Source organism: Cyrtonyx montezumae, unplaced genomic scaffold (assembly GCF_038088225.1).
Source record: "Cyrtonyx montezumae isolate F1298 unplaced genomic scaffold, pur_monq_1.0 scaffold_21, whole genome shotgun sequence".
Lineage (NCBI taxonomy): Eukaryota > Metazoa > Chordata > Aves > Galliformes > Odontophoridae > Cyrtonyx > Cyrtonyx montezumae.
The window spans coordinates 6,606,641-6,628,294 of NW_027071948.1; the positions used below are offsets into that span (position 1 = coordinate 6,606,641).

The following is a 21,654-nucleotide window of genomic DNA, read 5'->3' on the forward strand; positions in this document are numbered from 1 at the left end:
TCCTTGTTCTCCAGAGCAGGGGATGGTATGCAGCTGGTGGGATGCAATCCAGACCTTCCACAATAGATTCTACAGAAATCACTCTTCCAGCTTCTAGGTGGTGGCAAAAGCTGATTTATGGGTGGCAAGCACATTGTGCTATCCCTGAGAGTGGAAAACCTAAGGAATTGGAGAGAGCAGTGCAGGGAAGGTCCAGCTTTCCCTTGAAAGCAGAATGTGCCTGGTTTTGCATTTTGCTAGATGCAGACACTTCCCTTCTCCCTTTCTCCTCTTCCATCTGTAAAATCCTGTATTTCAGGGCTCCTTAGGGAATGTAACCTCAGAGGTAAACGCAAGCATAAATCCCCTGTTCTGTAATCATTCAGCAAAACTGCAGCTGGTCTGTGCCCTTGCAACCGAGCCCAGGAGCTCTGAAGCCCCACTGATGTCCTTGCTTGACTCCAAATCTGTCTGGATTGAACAGCTGCAGCAGCAGCTGGTGATTTTCAGGGTTGGCCGACACCCTGAAGGAGGGGGAGCAGCATGCAGAGCAGAGCAAGCCAGCTCCCACCAGGTACCTGAGAAAAGGAGGAAAGTTTCCTGAGATGGAACTGAGCAGAGACATGGATAGCAGTGAAAATAAGAAGCTTTATTCATCCAACTGAGTAAACTTCAACATTTGTGTGCAATGAGAACGCAGCAGACAGGACAGAGCAAGGCTTCGGTGCTGGGGCTGCCATTAGGTATTACCCCTGAAGAAAAGGGTCGTGGTGCACTGCAGCCTGCTGTGGGTCATGCGGCTATTTAAGCCTTGCTTCTCCTTGGAGTCCGCAGGAGCTCCTGCACCCTAGTGAAGAATTCCTTAAGTTTCTGGACCGGGTATGGACAGGAGCCTGACATGCTCTGTTGTGTTGGTGTTGGCACTGGCTTTGTCTCGTGATAGTGGGATGAGGTGGTCATGAAATGACTCCACATCCATGATGTTGGGTGGGGCGCTGCTTTCATCTGTCGCAGGATCCAGTCTTAATAGTCCTGGGTGGAGGTATAGATGCCAGGATGAAACGCCCTGGCGCAGCCTTTCCCCCAGCTGGTCACACCGACGAGCCAGAAGTAGTCGGCGTTGCTGTCTCTGCACACGAGAGGGCCACTGCTATCGCCCTGCAGTGGGGGAGAGAAACGCAGAGCGTTACTGGAGGGCGGCTCGCGGGCACAGCACGGCTGCGTGTCGGCGTGCAGCTCCTACCTGGCAGGTGTCGATGCCGCCCTGCGGATAACCAGCGCACACGTTGTGGGTATGGATGGCCTCTCTGTACCACCGGCTGCTGTTGCAGAGGTTGAAGTCAATGAGTTGGACCTTGGCCTCCTGCAGGACCCTCAGCAGTTTGGGCAGTTTCTGCAGCTGTGAGCACAGAACAGAAGAGGCACCTTCCCTAGGTCTTGGCTTTGTGTCTTGAGATGTACCGCCGTTTCCCTGCTTTGGGAAATGACTCAGACCCATTCCGTCTCCATGGACACACTGCCATGGCGTCACTCCTGGTTTCGCTTTAAGTCGGGACACCCGTGTGTTTTGGACACTCACATCTCACGTGTGTGATACCCCAGCCGCTGACACAGCACTCTGTGAGCTCAGCCACGTGCAGCGAGGTGTCGGGCACACAGGCAAGCTGGATGTAGTAGCTGCAGTGGACAGGCCAGTCCAATTCAAGCAGTGCGATGTTGTTGTTACAATATTTGTGAAGTATCACAAAGTGCACGCTTCGACCTCCTGGCCCAGATGAGTTAAATCGTTGGCACCGATCACCACACACGACTCCAGAACGTAGCTGGGAGGTAGATGGAGAGGGAGGTGAGAAGGAGCGGAGCTATAGAGGAGAGGGTTGTGACATCGCTGCTCTGCCTTGGGCACGTGCCTGGCCTTGGAACCTGCGGTCCCGTGCTGGCTGTTCTGCAGGGAAGGGGACGGCCCTTACCTGGGGTGGCCAAAGCAGTACGCTTTGCAGAGCACCCACCGTGGGCTGATGAGGGACCCTCTGCAACACGTGTCCCGTGCCTGAAAACCAGTGTGAGAATAGAATGTTGTTTCTGTAGGAGAACAAGATAAGAATTTAGTTCATGGTCTCTGTGGCCATTTAGCATCACAGAAATTAGAACTAAAGACTGCAAATTGATTAGCGATATACAGGAATAGCTAGTAACTCGTATTTATGTTTATCCAGTATGAATATAGATGTAATATTTTGTCACATGACGTGTCCAAGGAGGTGAGTGCAAGTTGGAACTTGCCTGTCTGAAGAGGCATCGGGAAGACCTGACACCCCCCAGCGCTCTTTGTTTAACAAAAGAAATGTCCCCTGGACAGAAGGGAAGAAGCCTTGGAGAAAACCACCGTGTAAATACGATGAGCTCTGAGACATCTTGGAAACAAGAGGACGGCGACTGGCTGGCGGCAAGATAAAGTAAGAATCAGAATGTAATTTCAGATGCAAACCTTTGCTTGTACAAGGTAGAATACGAATTAACAAATGTCAAAATGTGTAAGATTGCGAACCTGGAATACCCAGCCAATGGGAAAATGGGACGGGGTAAGTTTGTGGGAAAACATATAAAAGCTGTAACGGTGTTCCCATAGAGGCACTCCTGTTGGCAGGGTGACTGCCATTGCAAACGCAAATTAAACATTCCTTCACCAGAGATCCTGTCTCCTAAAAATTATCTCAGACATTTCTTGGCAATTTGAGGACCTCATCTGGGATCCACTGCCTTTCAGGGGTCTCTGCCACGCACAGGAGAGGCGCACCCTGATAAGTTCAGCAGTCCTGTTTGGAGAAGCGGGATATCTCCCCAAAATGGCTGACAAGAGACTGAGACTGTTTAAAAGAGACAGACTCTGTAAAAGACTGAAGAAGGGGGAGAAGGTATAGGCACAGGAATTGATACATAGACCTGGTAACTTCATGCAGTGAGCAAGGTAAGAGAATTTAATTCTTGACTTGGGGGTTAGGTGAGACTCTTGAGTGTGCATGACTGAGATGCACTTCAGTGCAAAACGAGTGCTGAATCCACAGTTCAGTCGTCCCACAAGGGGCCCGGCCAGACATGGACAAAGTGGCTGTAGTGGTGTCAGAAGAGTCTCAGGAAGGTGGCTGTTGGTGTGTGGTACCCTGTGCACTTGATGAAGTGCCAGCAGCACACCTCTATTTAATCTGAGGGTCAGAGTGTGGTAGCTTGTAAGCAGGGAAGTTCACAGCAGCGTTCTGGAGGGATGGAGAATAGGAGCTGCCAAGAACAGGGAAAAAAGGTCCCTGGGATTGTGCCTAAGGATACTCCCCCTGGGTAGGATGATCAGAAATTGGGGAAACAACCCTAAAACAAGTGATAAGAAAACCACGGTCAGGTATGATGTATTGGTGTGATGTGAAAAGCCAATACTCAAGGCGTCAGTATTTTGGCCAAACTACGGGACTGACAAAGATTGGGTCAGTCAGACTTTGAATTCACATGACCCAACTTCCCCAACAGGGGACTTCAACTTCCCTGATATATGCTGGAAATACAATACTGCGCAGAGGAAGCAGTCCTTGAGATTTCTAGAATGTGTGGATGATTGCTTCCTGACTCAGCTGGTGCAAGAGCCTACCAGGGGAGATGCCTTGCTTGACCTACTTTTCACTAACAGGGAAGGACTAGTAGGGGATGTGAAGGTTGGAGATTGTCTTGGCCAGAGTGACCATGAAATGGTTGAGTTTGCTATTCTGGGTGCCGTCAAGAGGGTGACTAGCAAAACTATTACCTTGGACTTCCAGAGGGCAGACTTTGACCTGTTCAGGACACTTGTTGCAAGGGTCCCTTGGGACTTGCTCCTGAAGGGTAAAGGGGTCCAGGAAGCCTGGATGCTCTTCAAGATGGAAATCTTAAAGGCACAGGAGCAGGCAGTCCCGGAGTCCTGTAAGTCAAGCCGGAGGAGCAAAAGACCAGTGTGGATGAACCGGGATCTTTTGTTGAGACTCCGAGAGAAAAGGAGAGTCTATGTCCTCTGGAAGATGGGTCAGGCTACTTGGGGTGACTACAGAGAACTGGCCAAGATCTGCAGGCAGAAAATTAGAAATGCTAAAGCCCAGCTTGAAATTAGGCTGGCTACTGCTGTAAAGGAGAACAGGAAACCCTTTTACAAATATATTAACAGCAGGAGAAAAACTAAGGAAAATTTCCCTCCTTTACTCAACGAGGCAGGCAATATAACCACAGATGATAAGGAAAAGGCTGAGGTTCTCAATGCCTTCTTCACATCTGTCTTTAATAAACAGGACAGTTATCCAAATGGTACTTGCCCTGACCTGGAAGTCTGGGACGGGGTGCATAATGCACCCCCTGTGATTCAAGCAGAGACTGTCAGAGATCTTCTCCTCCATCTGAACTGCCACAAGTCCATGGGGCCAGATGGGATCCACCCAAGGGTGCTGAGGGAGCTAGCAGAGGTGATTGCCGAGCCACTTTCTGCCATCTATCAGCATTCCTGGTTATCTGGAGAGGTCCCACAAGATTGGAGACTTGCCGATGTGACTCCCATCTTCAAGAAAGGCCGTAAGGAAGACCCGGGGAACTACAGGCCTGTCAGCCTGACCTCGGTATCAGGGAAAGTTATGGAACAGATGTTATTGAGGGAGATCACACGACACGTGCATGGCAATAAAGGGATCAGACCCAGCCAGCACGGGTTCACCAGGGGCAGGTCGTGCTTGTCCAACCTCATCTCCTTCTATGACTGGGTGACCAGACAGGTAGATGAGGGAAAGGCTGTTGATGTAGTCTACCTGGACTTCAGCAAGGCCTTTGACACGGTCTCCCACAGTATTCTCCTAAGGAAACTGGCAGCCCGTGGTGTGGACAGGTTCACTCTTCTCTGGGTGGAGAACTGGCTGGAGGGCCGTGCCCAGAGGGTAGTGGTTAATGGAGTTAAGTCCAGCTGGCGTCCTGTTACGAGTGGTGTCCCCCAAGGGTCAGTTTTGGGGCCCATCTTGTTTAATATCTTTATTGATGACCTAGACGAGGGAATTGAGTGTACCCTCAGTAAGTTTGCAGATGACACAAAGCTGGGAGGATGTGTCAAACTGCCTGAGGGTAGGGAGGCCCTTCAGAGGGATTTGGATAGGCTGAACAGCTGGGCTGAGCAAAATGGGATGAGGTTCAATAAGACCAAGTGCCGGGTCCTGCACTTTGGCCACAATAACCCCATGCAATGCTATAGGCTTGGGGCAGAATGGCTTGAAGAATGTAGAGAGGAAAAGGACCTGGGGGTGTTGGTTGATGCTCGGCTCAACATGAGCCGGCAGTGTGCCCAGGTGGCTAACAAGGCCAACAGCATCCTGGCCTGTATTAGAAATAGTGTAGCCAGCAGGAGCAGGGAGGTGATCATCCCCCTGTACTCAGCTCTGGTACGGCCGCACCTCGAGTACTGTGTTCAGTTTTGGGCCCCTCACTACAAGAAGGACATTGAGGCCCTGGAGCGTGTTCAGAGAAGGGCAACAAAACTGGTGAGGGGCCTGGAGCACAAGTCTTATGAGGAGCGGCTGAGGGAGCTGGGATTGTTTAGTCTGGAGAAGAGGAGGCTCAGAGGAGACCTTATTGCACTCTACCACTTCCTGAAGGGGGGTTGTGGTGAGGAGGGGGTAGGCCTCTTCTCCCTGATAAGTAATGACAGGACGAGAGGGAATGGCCACAAGTTGCGCCAGGGAAGATTTAGATTAGACCTCAGGAAGCATTTCTTTTCTGAAAGAGTGGTCAGGCACTGGAATGGCCTGCCTAGGGAGGTGGTTGAGGCACCATCCCTAGCGCTGTTCAAGAAGCGTTTAGATGAGGTGCTAAAGGACTTAATTTAGTAGTTGGGTAGAGATAGTGATAGGAGGATGGTTGGACTAGATGATCTTATAGGTCCTTTCCAACCTTATGAACTTATGAACTTATGAACTTATGACCCCTTTCTCTGAAACAGAGTTGGCTCATGCCACTTTAATGGGTGCAAGAAGTAAAACAGTTCCTCACGAGAAGGAATCAAAGTTTAAAAGAAAAAGGAGAGAAGCAGTCAAAAACGGGATCCTTTAGATAACCTGCCCCCCCCACCCTCCTTCTCTCCTCCCCATCCCTCCGCCCCCCCCCTTAAAATTCTAAAGCAATCCAAGCAGCAGCCACCTCGGCAGGGGGAGGGAGTGGCCCTGTGCTGATCCCATGCAGGGTCCTAGACAGTCGGAGAAGTAAGGATGTCCTTGATTGAGGATCCTACAGGGCTTGGAGAGCAGTTTGACCAATTTCTGGCACCAAATTTTACTCCTGGGAAGAAATGATGTCTATTCTGTGGCAAGTCTTCTATGCTTCAGGGCTAGCGGACACTTTTATGCGAGTGTAGTGAGTCCAACATTTCTCGGGTGTCCTTACAGCTGTTTCAGCTGTTAGAAGTACTTGGAATGGCCCTTCCTAGTCAGGCTGCAGCTTTGTCTCCTTTCATGTCTGTATCAGGATCAAATCTCCAGCTTGGAATGGATGCAGCAGGCCTACTGCACAGCCTGCGTGGCAGGATGTGGCGCTGGGGCCGCAAGCTTTCTTGGAGGACCAACTCCACTCAGCCCGCAGCAGCACCGGCTGCTTGGGCTTGGAGCTGCTGGCACTCACGCAGTGCTAGAGTGGAGGAAGAGACTGGCAGGGGGGCGAGACCTCCCTCCTGCTCCCAGCAGCAGGCTGGGCAGGCTGCCCTTCTCTGCTGCTTCCATCTCCTCCAGCCCAGCTCCTCGCGCACACTCTCTCTGCTGCTGCTCCTCTTGCAGGTCCAATTGGACATTTACCATAGGAGCTGCTGAGGGCAGTCAGGCAGAAGAGTTTCCTTTGGGCTGCCTCTGATCTGTGTGTTATTTGGCAGACATCTTATCAGTGCTGCGTTATTTGCTGTATTTAAATACAACATGACACTATTCATATTCTAGAGTTATGAATTGTTTGTGCTGGCACAACTGAGGAATATTGGCTTAGGTGAGGCAAAGAGTGTCTTTGAAAGAACTCAGTGCAGGTGGATGACACTTGACAGCCATGTCACGTTAGAGGGGCTTCTCAAGAAAACCCAACCCCTCCTTTGCTGGTTTAACAGTGTCTAAAAAGTAATACTCATGTTTTTCTAACAGTGAGATGTTGAAAAAGTAAAACAACATGAGGTCCAAAGTTCTCAGGCCACTCAGCCAGCAGCTCCCCTACAGAGATCTTCCCTTTATGGACTCATGGAGGTTGGAAAAGACCTAAGGCCACCACGTCCAACCATTAACCCAGCACTGCCAGCTCCACTACTAAACCCTATCTATGGCATATCACCTGTATCTGCGTGCGGCAAACACCCATTGTTTGTGGCATGTCACCCTGCTGGGCCCTGAGCCTGTGGCGCTGCGGAGCAGTTGCAGGGACTTCTGTGGCATGGCATCTCCTCTGTTGGGCTTGATAACCTTTGAGTTCTTCTTCATCCATCCTAAATGATTTTGGGATTCTAGGACATTGGGATTCTAAGGTGCTAGGATTCCCTGATACTAGGTTTCTAGGATTCTAAGTTTCGACATTTTTAGGAATGTACGGCTCTAGGTTTTTTTCTAGGTTTCTAGGGTTGTGCCTATGGCAGTGCCTGAGCACTGGAGGGACGCTGCATGGGGACATTTCTCCTACGTGACATTTTACTAAACTCTGACACTTTTTTTTTTTTTTTTTTTTTTACAGTCCATAACTTAAACTTGAGCCTGGAAAGCAACGTGAAAATGAGAAAGGTGTTTTGATGTGTTAACGTCTAATTAACAGTAATGAGCACAAATAGGAGATCCCTACTGGATTGATTTGGAAACACAGATTTGGACGATGGGAACATTTCCAAAGGCATTTTTCCAGCACCTGGAGAGACTTCTGGCCTCAGAGAGCGTGCACTGTGGTGCTCAGAGGCTATCCTACAACACTGACAGCAGCGGCTCCATCCCCAACTACCTGGGTGCTGACAGAAAAGGGAACAGAGGCCCTATCCCTGCCCAAATCCCTTCACACCCGACGGTGGAGTCCCTGTTCCTACCCTCGTCCCCACGATTCCTCGCAGCCCATGGTGCGGTTCCTGTCCCTATCCTCGTCTCCATGTTCCCTGCCATTCCTATCTCTGACTCCACGAACCCTCAGCGCCCCGTCCCGCTGCCGTGCCCCCCCCCCCCCCCCGCCCTCCCGGGACATCCGCACTGCCGCCATTTTCCCTGTCGAACGGCGGCTCCATGGCGGCGGCTGCCTCAGTACCCCCACAACAGACACATTATTGGACACTCTCTCTTGCACATTTTATTTATTAGCTTTAATTCCAGTTATATTTTATTAGACTGTGTTATTTTGCTTTCTGATATCTATTTAGTAAATTAGCTTTCCTCCTCAGATCATTGCTGCTGTTTTGTTCCTAGGCCCATCTCCCTTTTCCCTTTCCCTTCCCCTTTCCTGGGGCATGGGTCCGTGGGTCCACTGCACCAATCGTCACAGAACCGGGCCAAACCTGCCCGTAAACTGTTGACATTTTTGGCGCCCAACGTGGGGCAAAACCAGCTGCCTTAGCTGGGCAGAAACATACTTTTAGAGTGAATCTCTCTGCGGGTGCTGTACGGCAAAACACGACCTTGAAGTCTGGGCGTACTGCCAGTTGTCCTGGGATATTTGCAAACTTTTTGGGTGCTGCCAGCTAGTTTTAGAAAAGAAAAAAAATGCTTTCTCTTTTTAAACTGCTCTTAAAAGGACTGCATTTCACCATTTTTCCCCTTTTAATGCTCAGAATGTACTGGGACTTTTTCCCCGAGCACCTGCAAGATCCTGAGAACTTAAGCAGATATTTGAGACAGGGATGTTGCGGCTCAAACAGATCTGAGGAGACCCAAATTATTTGGGGTTTGGCTTATGCCAATCAGATCTCATTCAGTACTATCCCAGAGAGGCATAGGGTTTCTGAAATAGAGCGAGAGAGTCTCTGAGCCGAAAGGGATAGTGTCCAGATCCAGAAAGAGCCTTTTAGCTGACAATCAGACTCTCCTGTCCAATTTAGACAGCCTCCAGTCTGATCGAGACGCTCTCCAGACCAAGCAAGTTGCTTTTCAGTTCGAGAAAGACGCCCTCCAGCCTGTAAGAGATGCCCTCCAAACTGAGCAAGATGCCCTCCAGTCTGAACTCAACAACCCTCAGTCTCAACAAGATGGTCTCCAATCTCAGCAAGGTGCCCTCCAACCTGAAAGAGACATCCTCCTGTCTGAACAGTACTCCTTCAGAACTGAGCGAGGTACCTACCAGCCACAATAGCCCCTGCCCCCCAGCCAGGTAGGGGAAAGGGATAATAGAGTGTATTGGACTGTGTGGATTCGATGGCCTGGCACATCAGAACCACAAAAATATAAGGCCCTGGTGGACACTGGTGCACAGTGCACTCTAATGCCCTCGAGTCACCAAGGGACAGACTTAATCTATATTTCTGGGGTGACTGGGGGTTCCCAAGAGTTAACCGTGTTGGAGGCTGAAATAAGCCTCACTGGTAAAGACTGGCAAAAACATCCTATTGTGACTGGCCCAGGGGCTCCATGCATACTTGGTATTGATTACCTCAGAAGGGGATATCTCAAGGATCCCAAGGGATACCGATGGGCTTTTGGAATAGCTGCTGTGGACACAGACAACATTCAGCAGCTGTCTGTTTTACCTGGCCTGTCAGAAGATCTGTCTGTTGTGGGGGTACTGAAAGTAAAAGAGCAGCAGGTACCTATTGCTACAGAAACAGTCCACAGACAGCAGTACCGCACCAACAGGGATTCCTTGCTCCCCATTCATACCCTGATCCGTCAGCTACAGAGCCAGGGAGTGATCAGCAAAACTCACTCACCGTTTAACAGCCCCATATGGCCGGTGTGTAAAGCCAGTGGAGAATGGAGGCTGACAGTAGATTACCGTGGCCTGAATGAAGTCACACCCCCACTGAGTGCAGCTGTGCTGGACATGCTTCAACTTCAGTACGAACTGGAGTCAAAGGCAGCCAAGTGGTATGCCACCACTGAGATTGCCAATGCCTTCTTTTCAGTTCCTTTGGCCACAGAATGCAGGCCACAGTTTGCCTTCACGTGAAGGGGCGTTCAGTACACCTGGAACCGTTTGCCCCAGGGGTGGAAGCACAGCCCAACCATTTGCCATGGGTTGGTCCAAACTGCATTGGAACAGGGCGGTGCTCCCGAGCACTTACAATACATTGATGATATCATTGTGTGGGGCAATACAGCAGGGGAAGTTTTTGAGAAAGGAGAGAATAATCCAGATCCTTCTGTGAGCTGGCTTTGCTATCAAGCGAAGCAAAGTGAAAGGGCCTGCACAGGAAATTCAGTTCCTAGGTATAAAGTGGCAAGATTCTCCTTAACTCTTAATGCACTACATGATGTTATGATGTGGAGTACCAGTACCAAAACTCATAAAACCATGACAGCTCCATTGACCACAACTCTTTGGGCCCAGACAGCATTTCACCAAGCAGAGTGTGTGCCCATCCAAACCACGGGCAGCCAGCTTCTCCGTGAGGATGCTGTGGGGAACAGTGTCAAAAGCTTTACTTCTTAAGTCCAGGTAGACCACATCAACAGTTTTACTTTCATCCACTAAGGGAGTCACTTTGTCATAAAATGAAATCAAGTTTGTCAGACAGGATTCATGAAACCCATGCTGACTGGGCCTGATCCCATCATTAAGTTCTAATTGATCCATGATGGCTCCTGATATTAACTGTTCCATAACCTTCCCTGGCACCGAGGTAAGACATAGCTCTGTAGCTACCAGGATCATCTTTCTGTCCCTTTCTGAAAATAGGGGTCACATTTGCCAGCCTCCAGTCCTCCAGGATGTCTCCGGTTAGCCAGCGGACCTGAGAAAATCACAGAATCATAGTGGTTGGAAGGGACCTCAGGGGATCATCGAGTCCAGCCCCCCTGCCAAAGCAGTTCCCTACACCAGGTCGCACAGGTAGGTGTCCAGGTGGGTCTTGAATATCTCCAGAGAAGGAGACTCCACAACCCCTGTGCAGCCTGTGCCAGTGCTCCGTCACCCTCACCGTAAAGAAGTTCTTGCGCACATTCGTGCAGAACCTCCTGTGCTGCAGTTTCTGTCCGTTCCCCCTCGTCCTGTCTCCACGCACTGCTGAAAAGAGTCTGGCCTCGCCACTTTGTCCCCCACACCTCAGATATTTATAAACCTGGATCAGGTCCCCTCTCAGTCTTCTTTTCTCAAGGCTGAAGAGACCCAGTTCACTTAGCCCTTCCTCATAGGGGAGATCCTCCAGGCCCTTCCCCATCTTTGTGGCCCTGCGCTGGAGTCCTTCCAAGAGATCCCTGTCTGTTTTGTACTGGGGAGCCCAGAACTGGACACAGTAGTCCAGATGAGGCCTCCCCAGGGCAGAGTTGAGGGGGAGGATCACCTCCGTTGACCTGCTAGCCACGCTCTTTTTAATGCACTCCAGAATGCCATTGGCCCTCCTGCCCACGAGAGCACACTGCTCATGGTCAACCTGTCGTCCACCAGGACACTCAGGTCCCTCTCTACAGAGCTCCTCTCCAGCAGCTCATCCCCCAGCCTGTACTGGTGCATGCAATTATTCCTCCCTAGGTGCAAGATTCTACACTTGCTTTTGTTAAATTTCATCTGGTTTCTGACTGCCCAGCTCTGCATCCTGTCCAGGTCTTGCTGAATGGCAGCACGGCCTTCAGGCATGTCAGCCAATCCTCCCAGCTTCGTATCATCAGCAAACTTGCTGAGGATGGCCACTATGCCCTCATCAAGGTCATTGATGAAGATGTTGAACAAGACTGGACCCAGCACGGACCCCTGGGGGACACTGCTGGTCACAGGCCTCCAACCGGACTCTGCACTGCCAACAACAACCCTCTGCGCTCTGCCAGTCAGTCAGTTCTCAACCCACTGCACTGTCCACTCGTCTATCCCACACATCCTTAGCTTTGCTATAGGGATGTCATGGGAGACAGGATCAAATGCCTTGCTGAAGTCAAGGTAGACTACACCCACCGCCCTCCCCCCATCCACCCAGCCAGTGACAACGTCATAGAAGGCCACCAGGTTGGTCAAGCATGACCTCCCCTTGGTGAACCCATGCTGGCTACTCCTGATAACCTCCTTTTCTTCCAATTGTCTGCAGATGGCATCCAGAACAAGCTGTTCCATCACCTTTGCAGGGACAGAGGTGAGGCTGACTGGCCTATAATTACCAGGATCCTCCTCCTTGCCCTTTCTGAAGACCGGAGCGACACTGGCTATCCTCCAGTCATCAAGCACATCCCCCATTCTCCAAGACCTCTCAAAGATGATAGAGAGCAGTTCAGCGACCACCTCCGCCAGCTCCCTCAGCACCCGTGGATGCACCCCATCAGGTCCCGTGGATTTATGAACATTAGCATTGCCTAGGTGCTCACTGACCAGCCCTTCCCTGACTGAAGGAAAGTCTCCCATTTCCCAGACCCTCTCACTAACCTCCAGGGTCTGGGATTCCTGAGGGAGAGCTTTTTTGCTGAAGACAGAAGCGAGAAGGTGCTCAGTAGCTCTGCCCTCTCAGCATCCCCCGTTACCAGAACAGCCCCCTGACCTAGTAGGGGGCCCACATTCTCCCTGGAGTCACTGGAAATCACTGGAGTTAACTGCGTGTTTTTGATGTCGCACCCTCTAAAACGACAGGATCATTTAGCATTGAACTGGTTTTATAGTAGGGTATTTAAAAGAAGGAAGAAATCATGAAAAAAAATAGCAATTTTCCCTTGTGTTTATTATCTTTAATTAACTGTTTTTTTTGGCTCCCCAAAGCTTCCAACTCCTCTTCACACTCCCTGCAATTAAGTTAACACATTACAGAAGAGTACTTCCTCCCTTCAAAACAGGTTTCCACACAAACCTCAGACACCAAGATAGCGGAACTGGGACTTGTCTGCTTTAAACTCATTTCTTTCACAGACAAAACAACAACAACAACAAAACAAAACAAGGAACAGTACCCTCAGACAACAAGTGGTGCCCCAGAACCATAGAACACCACCTCAAAACAAGGAACAGAACCCGCAACAGGGCAAAAGTATCCCAAACAGGCAAACACTGCCCCCAAACCAAGAAGCATTTCCATAAAACACCAGTGTACATTCCCCCATAACACCAAGGAAACTAATCAGAATAATTATTTTAGGGTGAGGATTTTTCCCCTACTCTCCTAAAATGTCACAACAAAACCAAGTACCTCCAGGAACATAGAAAACTACGAGATCTCCCATACATTTTAAACAAAAGAGTGAGTTCTTTAGAGCTAAGCCACGTTTTTTGCTCAGTTTTCCAGCTCCTCGATCTTGTCCATGCAACCTGGGTCCAGCCTCTTGATCTTTGTCTCTGTAGAAAGGAAAAAATGTTATTAGTGCAAGAAGGAAAGATGTCCCTGGCAATGGCAAGGTGACAGTGCTTCAGGGCTACTAAAAAAAAACAAACAAAAAAACAACAGGATCTGTACAGAGGGTTTAAGTGAAAAGCATCAATTTGGGTTAGGGTGAAACGTGATCTGGGTTCCCACACCAATTTCCATCACTCACTAGGAATTAATGTAAAATTTTTGAAAGATGTTTCATCCCCAAAACAACAAACACTCATTACAATATTTTCATCTAAAAAAAACCCAGAAGATTTGGAAGATATTCTATCTTAAAAACAAGGAACACCTGGAAGATGTTTTATCCTTGTAAGGCATTTTTTATCCCTTCAATCGCAACATTATGATTGACTGTAGAGAATGAAGAATAAAATCAGACAAAAGGCATTAATCCACTTGGTTTTTCACCTTGGAAATCACACACTGGTCTCTTTTCACCATGTCTCATCTTTGGGAAACAAAGAAAGTAGGAGAAAAAGAGAGAGAAAACTGAGAGGAACAAACATGTAAACAATTACATCAAACAAAGCTCATTAATTGGCAAGTTATCACAGGGACCACCCGAGGGGCATCATCCTGCATTTTGTAACTGGGAAAAGTGTGAGAAAAATGCACCTGATGTGGGAAGGGTGAGGGAACTGAATCACAGAATTGTCAGAAACCCGTAACAGAACATGGAAGAGGAGTCAGCAGGGAGAAACACAGAGAAAAAGAGGCCAAAGAAAGCAGAAAATGGGCCAGTTACAATACGGAGCAGGTCACTGTACTCAGCCCTCCTCCTGACTCTTGTAGTCTGTTTTCTTGTTTTATATCATTACTATTATACCTTATTGTTTCTCAACTCTGTCTCTGCAAAGTCTCACTCCCTGTATTTTCTTCTTTCATCTGTTTTTAGCAAAAACTAAGTTCCAGCTACCATGGAAAATTGGAGGCAGGAGGTGGTGAGCTTTGAGTCCCTGGCTGCACTGCAGTAACAGGGGTTAACAAGGGAACAGACAGCACTCACGGAAATGCTCCTCTATGCAGTGCACGAGGTGCATGCTGTGGCTGTCCACCATGCTAAAGGCAAGGCCCTTCTTCCCGAAGCGCCCTGTCCGTCCAATGCGGTGCAAGTAGGTCTCAAAATCTGGCTGCTTCTGATGGTCGATGGGAAGGCTGAAGTTCACCACAATCGTGACTTGGGCCACATCAATACCTGAGTGACAGAGGATTCTCAAAAGAGCTTTCTAGAGCCCTAAAAGCCACCTCCCACCCCCTTCCAAAGGTTGCTTCTTAATTAATACACATGCTAGACAAGATCATTGCTTCACTTGCACTTCTGATCACTTTTTCTCTCAAATTCCCATTCTGATCCCTCTTTTCTTGCCTTTCTGACCCATTTTTCCTTGCACTTCAGACCATTATTTTCTTCTTGTCAACGCTTGTATTTATCATCTCTTTTGCCTTCGAGTCCCCACTGTGATAATGTTTTCCCAATTCACAGAATCATATCAACAAAAGTCTCACCCTTCATGATAAAATTCTGCATGACTGGAAATTTGAAGCACGGAACCTAAGTGTTAAACTTGTTCAAAGCGAAGGGCTCAGAGCAAAGTAATTTTCATAGGGCAAGGGGCAAAGCAAGTGGATTTCCACCCTTCAGAGTGTCTGTTTTTGGGACTGACCTCTCACATGTGGAAGGTCGCATGTAAGTAAACCCCTGCTCTCAGAAGAAGAATTTAAACAGATACGGAAGCACTGTCTTACCAAAGACTTATATGAGACGACCTGAGATTCTCACAAATCGCCCTACAGCATGGCACATCTACACCATCCAGCCTGCTAAGCCACACTTTCAGAGGGAGCCACACTGCTCCCTTTGAGCACCTACGTTAGCACTGCACTCTTACTCTCCGTTTCTGAAATCCTGCCACGAAGCTCATCCCCATGACCTTTTGCTCACTCATTTCACTCTTGCTGAAGGAGCTCCTCTGCTCCCGGATACTGGACACGGCACGACAGACACACTTCAGAGTGTCTGTTTTTGGGACGGACCTCTCGCACAGACGTTGGTGGTGATGAGAACCTTCTCCTTGCCATCACGGAACCTCTGGATGACGTCGGCTCTCTGCACGATGGACAGCTCTCCTGTCAGCATGGCCACCTGGTGCCCATCCTGAATCATTTTCACCGAGAGCCAGTCTGCGCTCCGGCGGGTCTGCATGAGTGGGAAAAGGCCGAGTTTCCCTAGCAGCTCTGCAACTGCTGCTCTCAATCAATGATCTTTCAACTTCCCCAAATCCTTACTACTGCTCCTCTAACTTAATGCCAATACATCACTTTACCAAATCCTTACTCAGTCAGTGCCAGTCCTTCACATTCCCAATGCCCATTCTCCTTTCCACTGAGTCCCTGGTGCTCTGAGTTGGCAGAGCCTCAAAATAAGGCAAGATGAGCATGAAGTTGGGATGCAAAGTGCCTTTGTTAGGACACAAAGGAGCAAAATGACCCAGGTATGGAAGAAGTTTGGTCACAAAGTGCCTTTGCTAGACACAAAGTATAAAGGTTTGAGGAAACAGCCTGGTTTCCATGCAACGCCCACCACTGTAGTCAAGTAAACATGGTCTCAACTATTAGGCTGTTACCACATCGAGTTTTAAATGCTCTGTGTGTTTCCCATCCCTCTCTGACATCTGCTCCCTCATTGTGGCCATCTGTGGAGCAGCACTGAGTTCACACTTGGGTTTATCATGCCAGACAGATCACTAGCAGCTTGCTGGTTGCAGATAAGCTGTACCTGGCAGAAGATCATGGCCTGGCCAATGGTGATGCTGCCGTAAAGGTTGCAGAGGGCCTCGTACTTCTGCTCCCAGTCTCTGCAGACAAAGTAATACTGCCTAATGTTGGTCAGAGTGAGCTCCTCCTGTCGCAGCTTGATGATGATGGGGCTTGGGACAATCTGCAGGGCGAATTTCCAGACAGTTTCCTTGAAGGTGGCAGAGAAAAGCAGCATCTGGCAGCCCCTGGGAAGAGCCCTAGGGCAGGAGAAGAGCTCATTAGATCTAGCAGCTCATTAAGCACTAAGAATTCATTAAAAAGAGGAACTACAAGGCACTGTGGACTCAAGAGCACTGACAGTTTGTTAGCTCTTGGAACTCATTAGCACTGGGGACTTGTGCAATAGCATTTTTTGGTGAAAATCTTCCTATTTAACAGTGAACGTGAGTCTTTCAGGAAAAAAAAAAAACAACATTCTGGACAAAGCAAGCAGTTTGTGAAAAATCTTACCTTCTTCCTCCCTCCTTTTGCACTTTCCCATGCCAAAAGCAGGTTTCCGTAACTCACCTCTGGATGCGGACGCTCTGGGAGGAGAATCCCTGCGTGTCAATCATGATGTCAGCCTCATCCAGCACAAACATGCAGATCCTCTTCATGTTGAGCAGCCTCCGCTTGAAGCACCAGTCCAGCATGGTGCCCGGCGTGCCAATTACAACCTGCTCCTCCAGCACAGTGCCTGGGGACACTGCCAGAGGGGGGGGGCAAAAGGGAAAGGGAGGGGCAAAGGGCAGCTTAAAAAAGGAGAAAGAGACAGGCAAATGGTGGGCAAAAAATGGGAGACAGCTGAGGGGTGGGCAAAAATACAGGGAATAGATGGGAAAGGAAACAAGAAAAGGCAAAGACAAGGAACAGTAAAGAAATGGACAAGGAGCAAGGAAGGAATGGACAAGGAATGGGCAAAGCAATACACAAAGGGATTTCCGGCAGGATACAGACTCAACAAATCATGCGTTTCTGTCAGTTTGATCATGATTTTTCCCCCATTTTCTCAGTTCCAAAGAGGAGCTCCATCACCGGTAGCAATTTCTGAGGTTAGTGCTTCCCTGCAGATTTTTGGGGTTGGACACCAGCAAAATGGGTGTCCCACATCAAAAAAGAAGCCAGTGGCCGCAAGGGTAGCTCCTTAGCAGCAGCACATATGAATGCAGGTTCCTTCAGCAAGCTCCGCACAACCCCTGTCACTCAAGGGCTTATGGAGCATCCTCATACTCATGCTGTAATCACTCATCAGGGCTGGACTAACCTCTGTTGCCCTGCACAGCATAGGTGACCTTGATGTCACTGCAGAACTGCCCCATCTTCTCCACCACGTGGCCAATCTGCAGGGCCAGCTCATAGGTGGGAGCGAGACATAGGCACTGGGGAGAGGGAGAGGTGTTAGGCAACGGCAGCAATAATGACGCTTGAGGTTATGATGAGCAGCAGTGACGATGCTTGAAACTATAAAGAATAGCAATTAAGATGCTTGAGATTATTGTCTCCCAGACAAAACAGACACAAACCCAGAGCTCTGCCTGCAGACACCGCAAAGCCATACTCAATGAGAGTGAACCCAGATCTCTGCCCTGACCCAGCATCCCAGTGGCTCTGCCCCTGCTGCATTACCTGTGGAAAACTCTCAGCACCTTTCAGTCTGCTCAGCATTGCCAGGACAAATGCTGCTGTTTTCCCCGTCCCAGACTGGCTCTGTGCAATCAGATTTTGGGGTCTGCAAGGGAAATGTTAGCAGCGAAAGTCTGGGGCATCTGCCTCGCCCGGCACAAAATCACAAGCTCCAAGATCTCAAACTCACTCTTTTCCTTAACCCTTCTGTATTTTTTTCCACAATTCCACTTCCACATACCATTAACACTTCCACTTACCATCAACATTTACACTTCCATATACAATCAACAATTGTACTTCCATACACCATCAAAACTGTCTGTCCCACTCCTTTCACCACCCACGAGTCAAACAATACAGCTGCTTTCAGTTTTCACAAACACCCAGTACTTAGTCTCGTGATTAGAATAATCAATTATAAAAACTGGTCCTGTTACTTCAGTTACGCTCCTGATTTCTTATTCAGTGTTTCCCATTCCCTTCCCTGTCACCACCCAGGTAGTTGAAGATGGAGCCACTGCTATCAGTGTTGTAGGAGGACAGCCTCTGAGCACCACAATGCACACACTCTGGGGGCAGAAGTCACCCCAAATGTTGAAAAAATGCCTTTGAAAATGTTGGGCTGGCTCATCCCTTCCTGTGGGGTCCGGACTCACGGATGTGCCATCATGATGGGCAGAGCATTCGCCTGGATCTTTGATGGCCTGTTGAAGCCCATGGCGTACACGCCCTGTAAAAGCTCCTTTTTCCTGTGAAAAAAACACAATCTGGGGCGTTCTGTAGGAACCGGGGTGTGCGAGGCCAGGTGCTGGGGAACTCACAGGCGCAACTCCTCAAAGCTTCTGATGGAGTAGAGCGGGGAGGAGGGGTCTTGCTGCAGCACCTCCACGCGCTGGCTGTTCTCTACCAGCGAGGTGTGGAGCAGCTTGTTGAGCAGCGAGGTCTCAGCCAGGTCTTCTGCAAAGAGGGGACAAACATGAATGTGTGAAAAGCAATGAATCTGTGAAAAAAAAGGACAAATTAACGAGAAGATTAAAAAGCAATGAATACATCAAAAAAGGGATGAATGAGGAAAAAAAAAGAAAAAAGCAGTGTGAGAAAAATTGATTATGAATTTGTAAATTAAAAAACTGGTGAATTCATGATAAAATTGTGGGAAAAAAGGAACAAAAAAACTCGTGAAGAAATTGTGCGAGAAAAAAACGCACTGGATTCAGCAAAAATCAATCAAACAAAAAAGGGGAAAAAAACAATAACAACAAAAACCCCACAATGTATCCATGAAAAGTTCATAGGAGAAAGCACCGTGAATTCGTAAAAGAAAAGAATAACATGAAAAAATGATGATTTCCTGCAAAATTTGTGAAAAGAATGCAACAAATTCATAAAAATTCACGGTGCTGAAAATGATGAAAAAAATGATGAAAAAACCGAAATTTTGAAAAATGTGTGCAATGTTTGAAGAAACAGGTGAAAAAACTAATGAAAACATTGTGTAAAAAGTGATGAAAAAGTGGTGAGCAGCCAGCTCTCACCCAGGTCTTCTGAACAGGGAGAGCAAAGCATGAATTCGTGTAAAAGCAGCAATGGATTTGTGAAGAAGTGGAAAAAAAATGTGAAGAAAGTGAAAAACTAATGAAAAATCTGATCAATTCATGAAAGGGAAACCGTGAAAACTGACAGAGTAACATGACACACCAGTGAGTTATGTCAAGCAGGTATTCCCTTTATTTACAGTGCTGGGTGCATGGGGGATCACTCCAGCAAACATGCACACTGAAGAGAGAAACAACTCCATATTTAAAGGCACAGCACATACAGATTCATTACACTCCAAACTCCAGTGGTCATGGGGCTAAAGCTAAGGGTCATTTTTGCTCTAAATTTCCAGCTTTGAAGGAGGAGAGCCATAACCCGTTCCCATGGGTATTGTGTTGAGCAGAGATATCTGTTTGGTTGTCTTATCAGGACAATAGGATATCTGTTCTGCTTTCTTATCATGCTGTGAGGAAATAAAACGTGTTGAATTCGAGGAAATTTAAAAAATAATAATATAAAAAAGGATTCGTGAAAAAAATAGGGGGAAAGATCAATTGGTCAAAAAATGATAAACTGGTTGGGAAAACGAGATAAAATTTGTGAAATAGTCATAAAATTTGTGAAATAAAAGCAATTAATTTGTGCAAAAAAAATGAAAAAGTCGTGACAAAAGGTTGTGAAATAAGGGGAAACTGTAAAAATCTTTGAGATTAAATTCTTATCTTTGAGATAAAAATTCTGAAAATTTTCTGGAAAAAAGGAAAAAAAACTCGATGAGAATAATAAAGTCCTCCATGAACCACTGGAGGAAAAAAAAAAAAAAAGAAGTAATAAAACAGAGAAAAATTGATAGGAAAATTAAAAAAAAAACAACCCTATGAATTCGTGATGAAAAAAAAAGTGATGAATTTACAAATTCAAAAATTTGTGAATTCATAAAAAGCAATGGAATTCTAAAAAAAGAAAGAGGAGTGGATTTCTGAAAAAAAAAAAAAAAGCAGTGTGGGGAAAGCAGCAATGAATTCATTAAAAAAGCTTGTGAAAAATTCATTAAAAAACCCACAATTTTACAAAAGAAAAAAAAAGGCATCAAAAAAAGCAAGGAATCCATGGAGAAAACAGTAAAAACGACAACAACAACAACAAAAAAATAGGGATGAATTTATGAAAAAACTGTCGAAAAAAAGCACAATGATTTTGTGAAGAAATCGTGACACATCATGAAAAATGTAGTAAATTTGTGAAAAAAGTGAAAATGTCTGCAAATTTTGTTTTAATAAATGAATTTGTGAATATGTCAAATGTGACAAAATCGTGAAAAATCATGAAAAAACGTGACAAATTGTGAAATTTTTGAAAAAAAAACGAAAAAATCAGGAACATAAGGGATAAACCTGTGAAAATGTGTGAAAAAAGCAATAAATTTGTTAAAAAATTTTAAAAAGAATCACCTGATTTGTGAAAAAATAGTGGGATAAAACTTGAATTCATGAAAGGAATTGTGAGGGGAAAAAAGTAATGAATTCACAGAAGAAAAAAAATTATGAAGAATCATGGTGAAAAGTGGTAAAAAAGAAATGATGAATGAATGAAATTAGAAATATTTGTGAAAAATACGTGGAAGAAAACCAATGAATTCATGAAAGAATTGTCAAATTAGTTATTCAAAACGGGTGATGAATTTGTGAGACCTGTGAGAAAAATAACGAATCTGAAAAAACTCCGGGAAAAATTAATGAATTCTTGGGAAAAAAAAAAAAAAAAAAGGGTGGGGGGGTGTCACAATTGTGAAAAAAGCAACGAATTTGTGAAAAACCTGTGGGAAAGCGACCAATATTTGAAAAAGCAGCAGGAGGCGACTGCGACCAGGGCGGGGACACAGCCCCACGCGATGATGCGATACGGACGCGCGGCGGCATTGGGCCACGGCCCTGTCGGTCCGCACCGTCTTCATTCCCCAGAGCCGATGCGAGGCCCGCACTCACCTCTCTCCTCTTCCTCGCTCTCCTCATCCTCACTAGCGCCGGAGGGGTCTGCGGACGGGAACCGACGGGAAGGGCTCAGCACGGCCCCGGCCCCGGCCCCGGCCCCGGCCCCGGAGCCCCGCGCCGAGGTGGGATTCCTCACCCTGACGATGCCCGGGGAGCTCTCGCCGAGGGCCCGGGAAGACGGACCCCTCCCAGCGCAGAGAGGTGAAGGTGTCCCGGCCGAGCGGCTTGGAGCTAAGGTAGCCGCCC

General features: G+C 47.6%; 1 protein-coding gene and 1 pseudogene across 2 annotated transcripts; both read right to left on the minus strand.

Moving 5' to 3' along the window:
* Positions 1 to 783: 783 nt before the first annotated feature.
* On the minus strand, positions 784 to 8,229 carry LOC136049759 (acrosin-like; annotated as a pseudogene).
* Positions 8,230 to 13,360: 5,131 nt separating this feature from the next.
* On the minus strand, positions 13,361 to 21,421 carry LOC136049527 (ATP-dependent RNA helicase DDX25-like). Of its 2 annotated transcripts, XM_065737830.1 has the most exons (9): positions 21,403 to 21,421; positions 18,700 to 18,835; positions 17,879 to 17,981; positions 17,517 to 17,631; positions 16,781 to 16,958; positions 16,233 to 16,470; positions 15,491 to 15,653; positions 14,463 to 14,651; positions 13,361 to 13,422 (listed from the first exon to the last, which is right to left on the minus strand). In XM_065737830.1, the coding sequence occupies exons 3-9, from the start codon at positions 17,915 to 17,917 to the stop codon at positions 13,361 to 13,363; spliced, it is 984 nt and encodes a 327-aa protein (XP_065593902.1). In that variant the 5' UTR covers positions 17,918 to 17,981; positions 18,700 to 18,835; positions 21,403 to 21,421. The 2 variants fall into 2 exon arrangements, with proteins under 2 accessions (XP_065593902.1, XP_065593900.1); XM_065737828.1 differs by lacking the exons at positions 18,700 to 18,835; positions 21,403 to 21,421 and adding an exon at positions 18,535 to 18,596.
* Positions 21,422 to 21,654: the final 233 nt, after the last annotated feature.